This window comes from Melanostigma gelatinosum, assembly GCF_949748355.1.
Source record: "Melanostigma gelatinosum genome assembly, chromosome: 12".
NCBI classification, from domain to species: Eukaryota; Metazoa; Chordata; class Actinopteri; order Perciformes; family Zoarcidae; genus Melanostigma; species Melanostigma gelatinosum.
In genome coordinates this window covers 19,430,580-19,451,123 of record NC_136645.1, presented here as the reverse complement: position 1 = coordinate 19,451,123, position 20,544 = coordinate 19,430,580, and the positions used below count along the sequence as shown (strand labels likewise).

At 46.6% G+C, this 20,544-nt stretch overlaps 1 protein-coding gene across 1 annotated transcript in view; it reads left to right on the top strand.

Annotated features, from left to right (window-relative positions):
• Window positions 1-394: 394 nt before the first annotated feature.
• The window catches only part of cdh23 (cadherin-related 23), a gene marked incomplete at its 5' end in the record, with an annotated part of 136,382 nt that continues 116,232 nt past the window's right edge, over window positions 395-20,544 (top strand). Inside the window, 2 exons of the mRNA XM_079280584.1 lie at window positions 395-479; window positions 3,206-3,280. Of these exons, the coding sequence (XP_079136710.1) occupies window positions 395-479; window positions 3,206-3,280 (160 nt within the window). The remainder of the gene's footprint in view (window positions 480-3,205; window positions 3,281-20,544) is intronic.

Genomic DNA, 20,544 nt, shown 5'->3' with positions numbered 1-20,544 from the left:
ATCAACTGGACTGGTTAGCGGAGGCATGCAATCACACGGCGGTAATTCAATTATTTATTTTGTGCAACGTCTTGATGGCTATTAAACAGTGAGCACTCTACTGTAAATGAGCTGTTGCTGTGTGCGAGTTGTCCCTCATTAACACCTCAAACCCTCAGGCAGACGCACAACACCTGCTCGCAGCATGCTTGTGCGGCGCATCCTTTTTCTGTCCCCTAATTACGCCGATCGCGTCTCCGACTCACTTACACAGTAATCAGCCAACATAAAGGAGCTGGAATGCCAGTTTGGACATTATGTGGCGAGAATCAAACTGCAGTGTGGTGACAAGCGGCTGACAGAAATAATTGTGTGACTGTACGGTGTTGTGTGTTTGCTTCATCAGGTGCAGGTGATGTCGTGGAGCGTGGGTTTAGGCGGCAGGATGACCATTGCCAAGCTCCTCCTTCCCGTTCTCATCCTCTGCTCTGTCTGTGAAGGTGAGTCCTCCTGACTTGTATTTCAATCCACAACGATGCTGCATCATTTCCACCGTGACTCGGGTATTCCTGGCTCAGTGAGTCCCGTTCTATTTGATGTGCACCAGTGTAGCGTCTCAGTGGCAAGAAGCAGAGGACGGTGGTTCTACTCGCCAGCTGTTTTTGTGAACATGAGCAAGCGTGTGAATTGGAAGCTGAATAATTGAAGGAGTATGTTCAGTCCACTGAAAAGAGGAATACATGTTTAAAAATAGCACTGTGGCATCAACATGTAACTATAAAACGACGGTCTTATGAATACTTCTGGTTTCCCTCATGTCTTTTATCAGTGACTTGGTAAAATATGAATACTGCCAGTCCACAGTAAGGGAAGCAGAGATTGGATAGCAGAATGTTAAAGCGTTTAACAGTGCAGTACCGCTCCCACTTCTCTCTCAGGTCTTCATTATTAACTGCCTGAAAGGATTTTCTGTCACTTACGTTCCACACTTGATGTATTCCCTTTCCCTTTCTTGACTTGTACACCTGTTGCTTTTCAGTCCTGTCTATGGTCTATGTATTTTTACACGTTTTTATCACTGTCATTACTTCACTCTTCAAACACCGTCTTTGCATAATGTCCCACATTTATTGTTTGGCCCAAGAACTACGATCAAATATGTGAGTGTGTGTCTCTGTGAGGGCATGAGAGAGACGGCGATCTAGAGAGCGAGCGCCGACGTCGTGGAAAGTCCCGGTCACTGTCTGTCTCGCAGTGACAGACAGGAGACACGTCCAATCACACACAGCGCCGAAGCAGCGGGGAAAGTTATTAAGGGAATGCCACAACCTCTTCCCATCAAACACAACGACTTTATCAAGGCTTTTTTGATCTATCTCTGGAGTCCTCCAGCCTCTCACTCTCACCTCTCACCTTGTGTTTGCTTTCAATATACCGGCTTCCTCCCTCCCTCCCTCCCTCCCTGTTACGACACCATTAGCACACTGACCCTGCGCTCCTCCTTGAGCATCACTTCCCTGATCCGTCAAATTGGATTGATGATCATTGCTGTGATTATTTTGTGGCAGTAATCTATCTGCATCGGACTAGCCAAGCTTGACGCGGTGCCCCGCAGTAATTACAGCACAGGTATGGACAGGAGCTTGTTAACCGTCGTCCTCCTCATCACCCCCGATACAGTGAAGCGCGCGCCATGTGCTTTGCGCACTCGCCAAAAGCCACAGTGGCAAGCCAGAGATACAGATCTTCTTCCGCACATGGCGGGGCACATGACTGAACGAGAAGCTCCCACTTTCAAAGCGGCGATTCCCTGTGTCGAGTGCTCTCACTTCAAACGGACCGCTGCAGTGTCTCTGTGGTCCGCCGCACAGCTCAGCTGATCAAAGACCATCAGCTTTGTTCCCTGATCTTCCCAACAAAAGCGCTCGAGTCCCGCTGCCTTCTGACACCACAGAACTAAACCCACGACCACAACACGGCAGACTGTTAACCCCCTAAACAGGCCCTCAGAAGTGTAGTGTTGTAATCGAAGGGTATTCACGCTTACAGAGGAATGGCTACAGGGTCAATGTCCTGTTGGCCTGATTTTATAACTACAAATGTACTCATACTTCAAAGACATACAAGTGGTACGTGGTTAACCTTTATTCAAATTGTTTTGATCATATCATTTGTGGAGAGCTCACTTTTTTGACCATGTTGAATTGTTTTCATGGACACCGGAGATAGTATGACTCTACAGACGGAGCATGTCAACACGCTACTTATGTTAAAGCATGAAAATAATGTTTACAGCGGACGTCAGAGTAATGCACTGTGTGTACTTGATGTTCCCTGCCTACAATGCTTTCTATTGGCTGCTAAGTGGTTCTCTCTAAAATGAGATGCACTGTGTAAGACGTTTGGTGTTGCGTAGCTGGATCTGACCAGAATAGAAGTGCATGTTATTCAAGGTCCGATATCTGTCCCTCTGCTGAGTGATTGATGTGCTGCAGAGGTATGTCCTTCCCATTTTAGATTGTCGGCGGTTTTCAACTGTACACTGCTGTGTGTGTGTGTGTGTGTGTGTGTGTGTGTGTGTATTGACTAAGCCATCGACCCATTTTTTTTACATTACAATACCTGTGCTGCATTCAGAGGTACACGGGCTGCAATAGGAACAGCTGACAGTCGCTAGTGGAAAATGAACTGAAAGTAAACGACGTGTGAAAAAATTCTCTATTCATTTCTGTAATTTTCACCTTTTTGAAAACTTCCAAACATTTTGTGTTACTTTATTTTTCCTCAAAATGTCAGCCCCCAGATGTCACACACTGTCTTACACTGAATACATTTGCTCCAGGCACTCATTCAGTGTCATGCACTGAATGTATTTGCTGCAGCACCCCTTGTGGAGGGGTGGGGGGGGGGGGGGGGGGGGGTCTATAAAATAAACAATAGAACAAGGGTGTGCGCACTGGCATCAGCATTAAGGCATTTTTCTGTTTTAATGCTCATTGCAGTAATCACTTGATCACTTGACAGAACTGCTGCTGAGTGTAACAAACCTAGTTGTAGAGTAGTAAATAAGCGAGTACGCTATCAGGGTATACACATGATTGTCATAATGGAAATCATTTAATAGAAAATCGAACTGTTTGTCCCTTTAACAATGCAATCAAAACAGTAATCTGAATCAATAGTTTCATTATAATAATTTGAGTTTTTCCTTCTGTCTTCATCACAGGCTCCAACCAGCCTCCACGCTTCCTGAACTACTTCTTCTCGACCTACCTCCTCATCTATGAAGACATGCCAGTCGGTGAGTCTCTGTGGAGTGCCAGCATGTTGTATTTGATGTGTGCACGTTGTCTAAAGAAAGTACAGTAAAGCTGTCTTTGCGGATTGCTTTTGTCATTCTGGTTTACTGCACACAAATGGCTTGAATATAAACCGAGAACGTGAAAACAAAAAGTAAAGAGAGATGTCAAAAAAGGCACTCACAGTGATGGCAATGGATCTCTCTACCAGGATGCTTGTTTGTGTGTGTGTGTGTGTGTGTGTGTGTGTGTGTGTGTGTGTGTGTGATGAGAAGGAAGCTCCAGAGCCTGAGAGATTTTCTATAATATACTATAGCTGACACAAAAAGACACCTGAGATGCTTTGGATCTTCTTCGTCCTGGTGTGTTGATATCCTCCATGTTGCTCTACGCTTGCTTACACGTTGTGTCCCACTGCTGTTGGCGGTTTGCGCGTGAACACCAGACACGGTTGGGTCAGATTTGAGGATGTCTAGCTTTTCATCATCTCTGAGGCAGTGGCTAGGAATTAAAATCCTTTATATGGGATTGATTTTTGTCGAAGTTTGTTTTTTTATCACATGACCTTTACACTCCGCCAGTCTGTCAGCACCAGACTGAGTCATCCAGTGTTGGCTTGTCCGTGTCTACGCCCTCTCAGGCACAGGCGACCTATAGTGTCTTCCTTTTTCACACTTTTTCTTGGGCTCATTAAAGTTCAACTGCACCACTAAGCCTCCGCCATCGATGCTATCCCAGTCACCATCGCCTTCGGCGTCAACTCCATCACCATCATCGTAGTTGTGTACTGCAGCCAGGAAGAGGTATCCCACTGAGCCTACCGTGAATCATCATCAGCATCATTATCATGACCCCAGCAGTTTGTGGCAGGAAGCTAATTCTTTATTCCGCTTGTGTTCTAACCAGTGAAGGGCACGCATGTGCTGGTGGGTGGCGTTGCTAATTTCACTAACCACTCTGTCCAGGTTGCCCTCTGGCCATGAATCATCGTGTCCTCTCCTCAGAGGCAGCTGGGCTTCGGTCCAGCAACGCCTTCCACCAGGTCCAGAGAGCTGTCAGTCATGTCCCTGGCTCGGCCTTTGATGACTTCTTCAGTGGTGTGATTATGAGGGCTGGCTGAGTGATCAGACAGTGACAATTTGTCAAGATTATTGTTTATTTGCTCAGCAGATGTCCTCGTCTAGGAGGCCCTCCAATTCATGAACACATAGACACACACTCGGGCCAAAATGTGTGTGTGTGTGTGTGTGTGTGTGTGTTTTGGGAGTGGAGGATGTGACATGGTTGAGAATATTGAGATGTTCCGTTTCACCACAAACAGCCTCACACAAAAACTCCAGATTACTTATCATCCAGCACACTGGCTTAATAGAGTAGCCCGGCAGCAATTTCAATGCTGACATTGCTCTTACTCTTGATTTGAATAAAGGCTAGATTGAAAATACATATTTTCTCATCTCAAGGTTCAGTGCCAAGACTGTGCAAAGAATAAAGGATTGTTAAACTGTGCTTTCAGGGCACAATGACGGCGGTTTAATCGTATTCAGAAATTCTCACTTTCCTCTGTTCTTCATGTGTAATTAGAGTGATATTTTACCGCACATTTGATGAACATAAATGAGCACCTGGCAAACTGCAGCACTTGAGCCCAGCGATCAGGTTTCCACAGCCACTCCGATTGGTCGCATTTAGTTACCGTGGTGGTTGTTGGGGTCAGTGTTGGTGGTGATGTAACAGCGTAGGGTTCACGCGAGCAGGTTGTGTGAGGTAATGCCAAGAAGCAGTGTGTGCAACAAGCAATGGACTGACACATGCCCAGAAAGGACCATGATACCATATTATGGAGATGAGCAACGCAGACTGCCTTCAGTTTAAAACTGGTGTGCGTGCATGTGTACACACCACTATCTGGCCTTGGTCAGGCAGCAGATCAGTGACTTAAGCTCATGGCCTCCGAGCCAGTAGCCTCCGCTCCGTAAGGCAGGCAGGAGCGCGGGATTATTTATCAGTGAGATGAGAGAACGCATCCAAACAGCATGTATATTTGATCTAAGGCTACAGCCGTTCCTCTCACCAGCAAGGGGTTTGTTTGCAGGACTGGCACATGCTGTTTTAAAGATGCTGCACAGCTATAGCGCAATGGGAGAAGGCCACTCACTCTGTGTGAACTCACTCCTCCTCTGCCATATATATACTGTATATACATACTGTCCTTTACCACTGAGTACAGTACAGTCTTCATCATCTCTCATGCAGGCACACAACACCCTCAGTTTGATGCCCGCATGAGACTGAACCAAAGAGGAGTCAGTCGTCCCCTCTGGTATGAATGATGTGTGTTTGGCTGCAATGGAGGGCTGCTGTACACTGCACTGATACGATGCCTTTATGTCAATATTTGCAAGAGGAATATTTCATGGTGTTAGGAACATGTTCATTCTCTTCATAACTGCATGTGTGTGTGTGTGTGTGTGTGTGTGCGTGTGTCCATTCAGTGTGTATGCATGTGATTATGTTTCATGCATTTTGGTCACATCCAGGCGGTGGGATCGCTCACTCTTAGGGGGGGGGGGGCAGCTAAACAGAGGAGCTGATGTTTAACTGCGGTGGCAGATAACAGTGCGTGTTGTGTCAGGAAATGGGATGTGTAATTAGACCGAGAGAACACTTTGATTAAACGCTCTCATCTCCTAATCCACTTTGCCCTGATTCGGCAGATTAAGCTCTCTACTGAGTCATTAACTTGTGGGAAGAACACAACATTTGTTCAAAATAAGAAACTTCCACACTCTGCTGGGACGGTCTTTTAGTTTGTGCCAATCTAGCATACGGCCTCGCTGTCTGATTACATTTCAAAGGTGTGGCTTAGGCTAATTAAGATAAGTGTTTTCATTTGCACGGGATCAGTTATTGTATTCGTTCAAATTTAGGAGAGACGCCTCTGGCCCCGTTTGTTCCATGATTCATTCATTCAAACAAAGATTTCAGTCATTGGGAAGCATTCATATCTATCAACACACTTGTTCTTCAGTTAAATAACAAAATATACAAATCATTTCCAGTAGAAAAGGACTGTCCCCTACATCACACAGTGGACAATTTGGATATTCAAAGCACCTGTTTCAGCATTAGTAGGTGACATAGCTGCTCTAATTTAAGCCCCAATAGGCCCCATTTTATAGTATATTTATATATAACACCAGCAGGGAACATAACTTCAGAGGCTGGGCCAATGTCTTCAAGCCATTTTTAATCCTGTGCATTAAATATGTAGAATCTCAGCTTTATGTGCCAGTACTATGACACCGTTAAAACGGTTCAAATGTCTACCGTCTGTCTTAACTCCTTTGTTCTCCTTCTTCCTTTTCACTCGCTCTCCGCTGCTCCCTCCCGTTCTACTGCCACAGTAAATACCTTGCACTTTTAATTAGCTCTGTGCCGTTCCTAATTCAACAATAATCAAGGAGCAGGAAGTAGCCCCAAGGAACAACTTATTAGCGCCTTCCCCTCAACGTGTTGATAATGTCTGTGTACTCTCTCTCTCCCCAGCCTATTCCCCACTGGCGGCTGCCTGGCGCACTTTACATTAACTATGTTCTTGTCAACACTCCGTCCTCAGGACACTCTCGCTTTCACCGCTTTCTGAATTAGTGTGTTGAGTACCGGTGTGTTGGCTGCACTCATGAACAAAGCCGTATTCATAACTATTGCTAGCTACTGTAGATTGACGGTGTTTGAGTGTAAACGCTCCTTGGTCTTAATAGGACCAATGCTTCCCGGTTATAGAAACTGTGTCGGACAATCTCGCAGCAGAACGGACATTTTGATGTTTTTCATATTATTTAAAGACCTCCCAATTCTCTTAATGATGACATGGTATTAATTGACAAAGTCCAAAGTCCTCCTTTGACTAAATGTTACTGCAGTGTGCAAATTGCCATCTTTTGTTTGTTCAGAGAGACGTTTCTTGGCATTCGGGCTTTTACTCTCTGCTTTCAGGTAATCTAAAAGTTTGAGTGAACTTTAAAATGTCGGTTTAGGATTTCCCGTGCTTTTGCGAATACGAAGGAACATTTTATGTTTGTATTGTGACAGGAACAGTGTTTCTGCACCAGTGAAAAAAAGCTTTGACGTAACATTGAAAACAGTAACGTCTGCTTTCAAAGACTACAGGAAGAACATAAATGCTGCTTTAAAGCTGCAGCTTTTCTCCTGCTCAAGAGGTTTTTGTGTTTGCTATTGTGGAATCCATATTTGACTCCGGAGATAAGAGCACTCAGGTCTGTTTTGCTGCTCATCAAATGATTGAACGGCCTCCTTACCTGCTGACTCTTCTTGGTGCTGATTTACACAGCACAGTGGAGGAGACCCAAGCACTGCTTCATTAATGATCTCTATACACAGTTCAGATTAAAACCCCTCTTTAGCACTAAAGCTGAAAGGTTTACCATCAACTAACATTTTTGTCCATTCCACCATTTGATAATTCTCCTTTCACTCTGACCAGTATGATATTTAAGATATTGCACGTGCAAATATGTACTGACATCAGGTATGTGAAGTAAATGTGAATGCAGATTTGAGAATTGTAATGAAAGCGCTCCCTCTAAGAATACGGCCCAATACCGTCACTCAGTCTGTGTTCACAGGCGACCACGTACAGTATGTAGACATTTAACCCCGTGTGCTGCAGTGGTGCTGCTCAGCGACCAACAGATTAGACTGGTACTGTGTTTCAGGGGGGAATGTGTGAACTGGCACGTCCTGCAAAACATCCATGCACAGGACACTGACCCTTAATGAAGAAGTAAAACAAACCAAAACACCGCACAATATTACTGCTTCAGAGCAAAATACATCCCATGATTCATCAGTGTCTAGTCCACCATGCCAGTTTAATTGTTGTCAGTAATGCACCGACAGCATAACCAACATTAAGACGCTTAATGACACATTAATGTACACATGTGCAACATTTGTGAAATTTATATGCAATAGTATATTTTTTAGGAAATATAGCTTTTGGTATTTTTGGGAAAGCAATGATGATCATGATTAATAATAGTATTTTAGTAAAAGTAGATTTAAGTTTACTTAAACTACATGTCGATGATCATAACGCCTGTTCCTCCAACTACATACATGTAACATACAATCTTCTCGCCATCTAATGATTATTGCTCTTATTCTCATTGTGTACATTTTGCATTACAATGGGACTCTCCAACACACCACTGTTGGATCAGCATTTAATTGACTGAAAGCAGGGATCCAAAATATAAAACACATTTTGATATTTCTCCATGGGAAATGATGTGAGAAAAGGTAATTTGCATTAAGAAAGATCTTCAAGGTAATATTCTGAATATGTTCGTCAACCAAACAATACATCAGAAAAAGCAATAAAGAGTCCTCACCCATCCCGTCTGATGTGTAAACACAAGACAAACAAACAAAGGAGGAGGAGAATTGCTCCGCTTCAAATGCTTTAATTTAAATCTGCAACATCCCTTTCCTTCCCCCGAAACCTTTTTGTTTTCTTCATCGGCAAACAAGGTCCAAGCCCTTCTGAAAAAGTGGGAACCTTTCATTTCTGTTTTTTGACATTTTAATTGGAGATAAAACTTAACTGAATTTCAGGAGCAGGACCACACCTCAGCCACTCGCCCACTTCTGGCCACGCTCCTATAAATACCTACCCACTCTAAGCCTCGGCACACTCGAGTTTTCTGCACTCGCAACCGGAACACTACGGCAACCGGAACACCACGGCAACCGGAACACCACGCAGAGGACGCCGCCAACCGCCATCGAGAGGGTCCGGGCAGCCAAACCCGCGATCTCCACCTCGCCGACCAGCTGCATCCACCCGCCAGGATCTGACAATACGAAGAGATCTGACAATACGAAGAGTCGGACTCACGGCCGTCCTCCTGTTACTCACATCTCTGCAGCAGAGGGAGACCCGCTACCTCCTGACGTAGACAACGGAAACGTAAATCCAGCTCTCTTCTTCTTCGCTCGCTCCAGACCCAGCTCGGGAACGAGCCTCCGACAACTCTGGCTGCCCGGCACGCAGCGCTCAAAGATGCCGCCCCCCCCCGCGCTCTGGCCAGGTCCCCCATCGAAGACTCACCAGCTGATCAAGACGCACCAGCTGATCTCCAACTCGACCACAGTCCGCCTGCTAAGAGCATCGACGCAACAAGCAAACCGTGCCAACTCCTCACAACTTTTCCAAAGTCACGTTAGGGGAAAAACAAACAAACACAACGTACCTACATGCAAACACTCCGGCGCGACGGCAACGACCGTGACGCCACCACGCACCCCGAGGCTCCGCCCCCCAACCCACAAGTTCCGGGTTGCCAGGTCGCAGCGCCTCACCTCTCATCCCCCTCCACCAAAAAGAAAAAGAGAGAAGAAGGGAAAAGAAAGACTCAACGCAACAAAGCAAACCGTGCCAACTCCTCACAAACCTTCCCGAAGTCACGTCAGGCACAGGGTTGCCAGGTCTTCTTTCCTCCGTCCCCCTCCCCTATCCTGCTTTTCCGATGCAGATTCCTGGCACTGGGTTGCCAGGTTCCCTCTCCTCTGTCCCCCTCCCCTATCCGGCTTTTCCTACTACGCATACTCTTCCCACTAGTCAGATTCCTGGCACCGGGTTGCCAGGTCTTCTTGCCTCTGTCCCCCTCTCTAAGTCCTGGCACCGGGTTGCCAGGTTCCCTCTCCTCTGTCCCCCTCCCCTATCCCGCTTTCCTACTACGCATACTCTTCCCACTAGGCAGATTCCTGGCACCGGGTTGCCAGGTCTTCTTGCCTCTGTCCCCCTCTCTAAGTCCTGGCAACGGGTTGCCAGGTTCCCTCTCCCCTGTCCCCCTCCCCTATCCCGCTTTTCCTACTACGCATACTCTTCCCACGAGGCAGATTCCTGGCACCGGGTTGCCAGGTCTTCTTGCCTCTGCCCCCCTCTCTAAGCTGTCCCCCTCTCTAAGCGGCAACGAACCGCAACAAGCAACAACGACTTGCAGAGAGAGAGATAAAGAAGAGAGGAAAGAAGGAAGAGAGAAGACAGAGAAGAGAAAGAAAAGGAAGACGAAAGAGAGAGAAAGAATAGGAAAAAAGAGCTTCCAGCAATGGACCCACACAATTGGCCAACACGATGCCGCTCCCTCTGCCGTCTTTTGGGGGGTTTCCACGACGGACGACATTGCCGTAGACCAGCCTCGGATCTTGCAAGCAGATGCCAAGTCGCTTCCCCTCATGCTATGAAATCGGACCAATAGTAGCCACAGCCATCACGTGGGGCCGCGGATGGGCCAGCAAGTCCATTCCTTAAACTCCTGACAACCAGCAGTCGGTTACCCAATCATCAAATGACGCTGCGACACCCGTCCGCCAAGGGCGCGTCCTCGATGCAGCTCACGTCTGGGCCACTGCAATGCCATGGCTTCTCGTTTCCCATTCCAGAAGTTCAGCCCTCCCGCAGACACCCGTCCAACATCGGTAAGGCCATATCCAACGCCGTCTTTAGACCCACAAATCCTCACTTGATCTTGCCGACCAGCGCACAGGCTTATTTTTGGGGATCTGCAAGGCCCGGGAGCCGCAGCTAAGCCTCTCCCAAACCGTACCAGGCCAAATCTCCATCAACCATTCCTCACACTCCAAACAACCGACGAAGGCTCGTCGGTTGGGGGCCTAAGCTAGTGAATTGGAGATAAAACTTAGCTGAATTTCAGGAGCAGGACCACACCTCAGCCACTCGCCCACTTCCGGCCACGCTCCTACAAATACCTACCCACTCTAAGCCTCGGCACACTCGAGTTTTCTGCACCCCACCCTCCCTCCCTCTTGTTAATGGTTATCTCCCCCCATAGTCATCATGCTCTTATCCCATGGAGATCGGGGGTCTGCAAGGCCCGGGAGCCGCAGTGGATCCGCAGCTAAGCCTCTCCCAACCGCACCAGGCCAAATCTCCATCAACCATTCCTCAACACTCCAAACAACCGACGAAGGCTCGCTCCGGCCGAGGTGGGGGCCTAAGCTAGTGAACAATCTAAAATGACCTCACGGTACCGGCAGATTGTTTTGCAGAAGACTAGAAGACATCCAAGAATACCCTGCCTGTCCTTTGCCTCTTCAGACCAGATCATCCTGAGTAGAAATTGAAAGAAAGAAAGACGAACAGTGATAAAATGAAAGGGTAATCAGGGAATCGTCAGGAGATGGAGAGAGGGCAGCTCCTCTGAGAGTTGAGTCCATGCCTTTGGGATGTTGGCTGGTATCCAGGCCTGTCTCCTACCCGGCTCGTGCTCTAAATATTCCTTACTGTCCGACTGCGAGCCGGGGCAGCTCAGCGGTCTGTTTCTGCTCCCGCTCTCAGCCTTCATTTAGCCAAATTTGAATGCGACATGCGTGTGTCCTTTCTGCATCTCTGGCAACTGCTCTTGTATCTGTCACTGTTTATGACTTTGAGTTGGCGGACGCGCTGTGTGCATGAGACTGAGAGAGCGAATGTGTGTGTGTGTGTCTTAGTTTTATAAACCCTATCCAGCTGCAGAAGTGAAGCATTCCCACCTGATCTTAGCGGGAGATGAGTCCCGACATGGCCCGGAGATATTCTTAATGACTGGAGGTTTTTCTCTCCACGTGAAGCGTCCTCCTCCCACCACACTTTAGGAGAAGGGGTTACACTTGATCTTCTTACCTCCCACGACAGCTCTCTGCTGCCACTGAGCTGCTGCATTGACTCCCACAATGGTTTCCCAATAATGCATGAGGGACCTCCTGTTTTGGTTTCGTCCATCATCCCTTATCTCTCTCCGTGGTGCCTCGCCGCCCCCCCCCCCCCCTTCCTCCCCCAGGAAATAATGGGGTCCACGGCTCAGTGGTGTCTGCAAACACACCATCCATCATGACGCTGTGCTGCTATATTGTCAGCACTTACCCGGCACGTGATGTGTTAGTGTTATTACGGCCATTGCAAACACTCGCAACACTCTGGCCTCTCATTGCAACATTGCTTCTGAGTTTCCACGAATGCTAAGCATCCTGCTGCTACTCGTACATCATTTTAATAGCATCACTGGTCCCTGGTCGTCTTACCTGTCTGACTTTCAGCCTGCACTGAAGAAAACGTTTATATAATATTGTTGCATTATGCCGTCTTAAATCAAATACAATGCAGGCAGTGGTGTAAGAAAACGATTCAACTTCATATGTTTCAATTATGTTTGAAACAAAGGTCAGGTCACTCAGCTGCTAACAGGGAAACCTCATTACACGTTTTGTAATTGACATTTAAACAACTTGTTTTGCACTTGATTTGTCTCATTTCTATAGTTTACGTGCCTTAAGACCTAATAACAAAACAGGACTTAATGACTGACGATGGATCATTTTACACGATACATGGTGAGTGGGTTCAGGAAGCCGGAGACATTATTGCAGCATGCGCAAACATTTTGAGGGATAAAACATTAGGAAGGTTATACCAGTTTGGAAAGGGCCGTGGGGACAGAGAGGCACACAAAGCAAAATAGATTTAGTTTTTAATATTCATACCATTATTCCTGGCCTGACGTAAGGGGGGGGTGTAACAAAGCAAAGCATTCATCCAATCACCAATAAGCTCTTCGCTAAACCAGTGCACTTATGTCAGACTGATTTCATGACAAAAAGAGCAGCGAAATGTCTTCAAATGCACTTTCATACTAACATTTAACTGCCGTTAAGACCGAATTAACCAAAGCTATTTCAGACCAAGACCAAGCTTGTTCCGACCCTTCTGAACAGAAATGAAGCAATGACCTCATAGTTGTGCTGAAAATGTTGCGTACAGTCTCGACCAGATGTTCTGAGTTTCTCTCCACCGCTGAATCTCTACAGTTTCTGCAGGTGTGTCGATGTGAAACCCAAAGCCCTCGTCCACTATCTTTGCAAGACGGCTGATTTACAGTCAACACAGATTTCACATTTGAACCTAAAAGACCATCCACGTTATATACATTTTTGACAAATTTAGTATATAGTATATTTATATCCAAACGTATGCACTTCTATTCAGCGATGCACTTCTGATGTTTTACGTTCCAAATCAGTTTGTCTTGTGGGAGTCCTTCAAATCACACAAACCTTAAATGTATTCTAGTAGTTCACAGAATGTTTAAAACCGGAACTATATTTTCAACAATCAATCAGTCAAGGCTCCAGAGTTCCCCTCGTTTGTGATACTCTATTAGAGACTACCGACAGACGGAGACAAAGAGGGGGGAAACGTGTTGCATAGCCTCAGGCTGTGTGTGTGTGTGTGTGTGTGTGTGTGAGAGAGGAGGGATGTTTCTCTGGGTTGTAAAAGTTAATTGAAGAGGTCTGTGGGAATGTGGAGCGACACCAGGTTGAGCAGCGCTGCCAAGGCGCCCAGCACTGAGCTGACAGGCGTCACTGTGATGGTGGCGCTGGTTTGATTACCTGACCAGCTGAGGATGGGCTTACACACGCTGACACACATTTAGCGAACACTCTTTTTGGCTCCAAATGAAGCTCGGGCTCGAATCGAATGTGTCGACTGTATTTCTGTGTCTGCTGATTCTTCATTCTCTCGCTCTCTCTCCGTCTCACTCACAAAGAGAACACAACAATATTTATGATGGTGATTCTAGTTTTTATTTCTCATTACCCCAAATTATCAGCATCGCCACAGAGTTCAGTTGTTTACACGTGTGTGTGTGTGTGTGTGTGCGTGTGTGTGAGAGAGTCCTTACAGATTTAATTGCAGCAGTCCGTACTCATTTGGAGAAATTAGTGATTTTCAAACACCACATTTACTGGAAATGTAAAAAGACTGTTTTTGTTTTGCTGTATTTTCATTCTTACCTCAAATTGAATTCATTGTTTCAGGTTTTAGTATTTGTTTACTAATGTGTGTGTGTGTTCGTTCGTACGTGCGTGCGTGCGTGCGTGCGTGCGTGCGTGCACGTTACCCCATTCTCCAGTACAGGTGCCTTGCTGGGTGGCAGATCAGCTACTTGCAGCTGCTTATCTGGCCCAGGTGGGTCACGGCTGATACCTGCCGGAGCCACACAGAGCAGCTAACCTGGAAATTGATGTTTCACATCAGCGACCAGCGCTCCCTGCGATGGAGCAGGGAGAGCTGTAGGAGTGAGGAGGGGGAGCGCTTGTCTGTCTGCAGTCTGTCTGCCTGTGTTTGTCTGAATGACCACCGTCAAGGAAAACACCACGAGAGATGACTTGAAAGCTACAAAAAAAAATCTCCTACTGGGACATGCATAATGTTCTGAATATTACCTGGAAAATGACTTCCTGCTGAGCGAGAGAAAACCTGTGTTAGAGCCATTTAATCTCCATACGACGCACCGCCCTGTAGTTGCCTGCCATTATCTGATTTGTGTTAGACCAGTGGCCAAACTAGCTGCAGCAGCAGGAACTGGGATGTAACTGGTGGCAGTAACAGACCAGCGTGTCTAAATGTACATGTGTTTGGGTTACCACTAAGCCATGACCAGTCCCACAATAGCAAATGTGCTAAACTCTTTGAATTATTGTTTGGATGAAATGCTGAATCAGCTTATATCGGACGCCTGGAGGCTAACATCAACATTGGTCTCGTCTGTGAGGAAAGGTTTTGTCGTTCTGGTCTTGAAAGCTTCCATTTGTTCTCATAAAGGCCAGCGTGCTGGTGACAGATAGGGTTCAGTCACAGACCAGTCTCTGGCTCAAATCTGCATGCTTTTGTTTTCTGGTGTCTAGATCTTTGCTTTCTCCACTGGTGGAGAATGATGTCACTCGTATTCTCTGTGTGTGTCGTCGTTCACTGTGGTGATGCAGGCTACTATAACTACAGCTCTTTCAGCAGAGATGCATGTGTTGTCACTTTGGCGTTTGCACATATTTTCTTTTGATACTTTATGAATGAATGAATGAAATTTATTTATAGAGCGCTTTTCACAGACATAACATCACAAAGTGCTAAACAGAGCAGAAAGTTAAAAGCATAAAAAACACAATGTGACTTAAACTTACACACTGTCCCTTTAATGCTTCACTCTGTCCCTCTCTCCATATTGACCAAGGAGCTCAATTGCCAATTTGCCAGTACCATTGTTTTTGTCAGGAAACCATATTAATTTGTGCTAATTAGGACCTGAAGCTCATGAGCTCTTCAGATAACGAGTTCATTTATAATCCATAAAACGAGTGTGGCGTTTTACGGGATGAAAAATGCTGTAATGGCGGACGCCGCACATTAGATTTAGGCAGCACCGTACCAAACAATCTAGACACACACAAACCAACCATCTGCTTTAACTCACCCTCTCTCTCTCACTCACTCACTCACTCACTCACTCACTCTCTCACACACACACACTCTTTAGGCTCTGGCATGTCTGCATTGCAGTCCTCTGCTGGTCATCTTGAGCACATTATCAGCTGAGCGTTTCGGTGATAGGGGATGGAAAGGGAGGGAGATTTAAAGAGGGAGAAATGACAGGAAGAAGGTAGGAGCCAGGGATGCAGGTACTATAGGAGGGACAAGGGTGAAGGAAGGAAGGAGAGAGAGAGCGAGAGAAGGAAAGAAGCAGGATAAATGATGGGGAGCTGGCAGAAACTGTGGATGTGAAAGTGATGCACACACAAAGAGATATTGGCAGAGGGGGCGATGAGGGTGAGAGGGGCTTCACAGCAGATGGGCATGAGAGAGTGAGATGAGGAAGATGGAGAGGCACTAGTGACTCTGCCCATATAGATAAAGTCCAGCTGGCCCTGGCCTGGTCAGCTTCACTGAGATGAGCTGGACCAGACCAGGACCGGGCACGCTAGTGTGGCGTATGGAGCACAGTGCAATTCTACAACCGTTTCACCGTATCGACTGCTGAGAAAACACACAACGTGCCACCATGAAGCTGTCTATAAAAAGGGAATGGGAAATAACGCAGCAGCGGTGGCGGCTTGATGCTAGTCTGCATGGAGAGTGGATGTGGGGCCACTGAACCAAGGTGGCAAGTTAATTATTATGCTAATTCTGAATGACATTTGTGGACACTTTAACAAGGTATCAGGATTCCACATTTTTCCTCAAAAGATTTTCTGAGTTGAAGCGGCAACATCTGCGTACAGAGAGTCGAGTTTAGTGAACTCAAGTCCCAAAAATGTACGTCAAAAGCGTGTTAATATGCCCTGAAACAGTTCTTTTACCATACATGTCATGTTATTCATGTGTTCAGGCTTCATAAATTGGTATTCAGTGAGGGTGACAGAGATCTGATTGGGAGCTGTAGTATTATCACTGAAAATACAATGGTCGTGTTCATGCAGCCTTTTCAATGTTTGAGTAATGTGGCTAACATCTAGTGAATTTACGTCCAGGAAGCTTCGTGGTCTCTCCGACCGTACACTGTACTAAAATGTCATTTCTTTTTTGAATGAAGCTGACGAACAGTCCAAATCTGCAGGCCCAGTCACATGAAATTGTCCCTGTCGCTGCCCTTTTCCCCGCCCTCGTCCAAAACAGGGAAACCACTGCGGCTTCTCCGAGCTCTGGCGTATTTGTTCTGGCAATATTTGTCAAGAGAAGGAGCCCTTGTTTTCTGAGGCGACGCTCCACACTCTGCCTTCCAATGACGAACAGGGCCGGAGGTCAACTGTGAGTTGCCTCAGCCCCGGCTGCTGCCATTCCACAACATCCCCGTCTACATCCGCAGGGCTGACAGAAACAACACCAGCCCTATATTTCAGTAACACCCGGGCCAAATGATAAACATGTAAACGGGAGAGGAAAGGGGAAAGGCCAAGAGGGAGAGGCTTTTGTTTCAGTGCGTGAGTGTCTGTGTGTGTGTGTGTGTGCGTGTTGCTTCACAATGAAGGTGGCATGTTCCATTACCCGACCATGATTTAGCTCACTCTCAGGTAATAGTCAGCCCTGGTGAGGTCAGCAGCGGGCCACTGCTGCAGAGAGGGAGTGTATGGAGGGTGGAAGAGAGAAGGCAAATAACAGAATAAGAATGTGATTATAAGAACCGAGGTGAGCAGCAAAGTAAGATGAAAAGAGCAAAAGAACGAATCGGGCAGGCGTTTGCGAAGTGCCAGTGTTGATGGACATTTTGGCATGTTGGCAGGAGTGGAGCGGTTTGGGGTGGATGTGTGTGTGTGCGTGTGTGTGTGTGTGTGTTTGGGGCGGCCGTTTGCTTTTGTGACAAAGACGGTCCGGACTGGCTCAGCCGTCACTCCAGAAGCCCCAGTAGCATACAGCCACCTGTCCACTCCCATCAATGCTGCCTGTGTCCCGCTGTCTGGCCTCCACAAGCAGGAGGGAGCGTGACGAGTGGACGACAAAAACAAAAGAGAGGGAGAGAGAGAGAGAGAGTGTGTGTGTGGGGGGGGGGGCAGCAATACTGAGACGGGATGGAATATAAAATGGCAAGAGCAAAGAGCTATCCTGTGCGATCGCTACATGTGCGGTGACAGGTCTGCCGCTCTTCACCAATGTGTGGGATGACTGTCCGCTACTGTCCTTCACTGTCCTCCGACTTTCGCAACGTGATTGCTTAGTCACAGCCTTGTCACTCTGTGTTTTCATCATCTCACCATTTTGAGTTGTATTAGAAAGCCAATTCCTGAGCCGGACACGCGTCGTCCTCCTCAGTGCGCTTTGGACTGAGCTGAATCGCTCGCGTCGTATACGCGGTGCAAATGAATGATTGATATCCGGACAGCAGGAGTCGACTCCAAATATACTCCGATGACCTGATGTATTTCATGCAGGTTATCTTTGCCTTTGCAGTATACTACTTATAGTGAGTGACACACAGCATTGTACAGCGTCGGGAATCCCTTGATGCCTCTTTTCTGCAACGGAATGCAGACTTAAAGTGAGTTTTTAGATTTTAAGCGACAGATACATAAACCTTTTGTTTTCAGACAGCCGTGGATACTTGCAGCAAATACAGACTAAATGTACAGTAGATACAGTAATGGTGTTTGCCTACACGTATCTGTGTTTTTCACATCTTTTTGAAACATAAAGTGTGTGTGTGTGTTATGTTTCTGACAACACACTGTTCATTTACAGGCTGTGTAGTCACACACTTACACACACACACATTTAGGATGTGTGTGTGTGTGTGTGTGTGTGTATTTCTCACAGGACTGGCTAAAGGAAAGGCAGAGGGTGTTCTCCTCCCATCCGTGACAGATTTAGTCATAAATCTGGTGGATTAATACACGGCCTCCCAAGGACTCTCGCGCTGTGTGTTGTTGAAACACAGGAGTCACTTAAAGCCAGACTCCAGGCACTATTTGTCTTCTGCTCTCTTCCCCATCACGGTTAATGATGTCACAAATACACACACACACACGCGCATTCATGTGCTCACACTCACCACGAAGGAGAGAAGGCCGGTGAAAAATAGAGAAAGTTAGATTGAATATTTCTTTGTGTCTCGTCTCAAAGGAGCTATTAAAATGTAGGGATTTCTGTGAGATAAAGTAGCTTTGTTCCAACAGACAAATATAACTCCCTTTTTGAAGAACCACAGTTGTAATTTATACCCATTATTTGACAAGTAAATTGTACGAATCTGCAGCAGCTGTGTCAGTTTGAGAATATGTTGCATTTGTTTATTCGCAGGCACAAAGACGTGAAAACATAATCAGTGAGCTTTTTCCTTCTTTCCATCTTTTTTGTTTTGTATGATTGTTGGCTGTCTAATTGACCTCCCTGAGGAAAAGGATTTACCGGCACTCTCCATGGCTGTCTCCATCCTACAGGGAAATAAACTGTATGCTAAGCAAACTAAAAAATAAAAGAAAACCCATAAACTAAATCTGCATGCGTCTTCCTTTTCGCTATTAAATATGCCCCCTGCACAAATGCACCTCTCTTTGTATGGAAATGGAGGTCCAAGCACTCAGTTTCTGGCCACAGTTTATTTCCTCATCCAACTGGCTTCCCGGAAGGAGCCCGAATCTCTAGACATTAACGCAGCACACGGCGCCGCTGGCAAAGAAAGCGGGGGATGAGTTCATTTCCACTCCTTTCCATCTTATTTGTGAAGACGAAGACGGAGGTTTAATTTGTCCTGTGTTTGACTGGAGGTGAGGGTGCAAGTTAATGCGTGTGCCGCCGAGAGATCTCCTAAAAGGATGAGGCTGTAACAATGATGGAATCTGACTCCTAACTCAAAGTGCTTCACGTGAAGTGACTGAGAACGGTGTGTGTGTGGGGGTGGGGGGGGGGGACGTGCATTCTGCCTGATCAACGCAAATATGCAGCATACAGTTTCACTCGTCAGTCATTAAGTTTCTCATTTTAATAACAGTAAAATGGAGTTTCCAGCTTACGCAGATGCCGACACTCGGTCACTCTCTGTACTAGTGGTGAATAAGAAACTGAGCTGTTTTGTTGTCATGGTGCAAAGTCAATGAGCAGGACGTGGTTTAAAGGGCCCCTGTTGTCCCAGGCCTGATCCGCTGCTGAAAAGTTTGAAAGGTTCAGAGCCACGCTCCCATCGTCTCAACTCGTCTGTGTGACGGATGTGAAGGCTTTCCATTAGCTAGCTTCTGTTCTCGTCACACGGCGGTCCATAAAGGGACAGACGCTGCGCTGTAAAGTAGGGAACACAATGCGATGTTCTGAATGAGCTCCCGCTGCCAGTGAGCTGGAGACGGGTTTGCCTCTGTGACTTCTTGATGAGTGATTGATGGGAGGCAGCAAGGCTTCAACTTGGTGTTGCTGATGTGTTTTGAAGGCTCTCTTTGTCAGTGGAGATACAATGTGGTAACATGAGTGGCATCACACTGACTCATCAGCCTACTGATTGGATTACTTCAACCCTGAGCCTCTCTGGCCCGGCCTCAAGACAATACATCAAGTATTTATACGAAGGTAAAGATCACGATTCCTCCGTCGGTCATCCCGCTACTATGTTTTAAGGTATCTTCTGTCATTTAATTTTTTGTGCTGCTCTTTTGGTAGATGGCGTACTGAACCCATATACCCATTGAGCGTCTGCGCACCATAAAAATCAAAGCTATAATTCACAATATGCGTGAAATTGCAGTCCTGACAGTGCCTGTCCCCCTGAATCAGCGCTCAGATGAACGAGAGGCCTGAAGATGTCACCAACATAATAAACAGGGCTTTGGCCTACAGCCTCTTTTTACTTTCTCCGGCCCGAGGCCCCAGGGCCGGGCCGAGCCTAGTCCCCGTCTAACCCGTGCGACTCCCATCGATCCAGCAGGGATT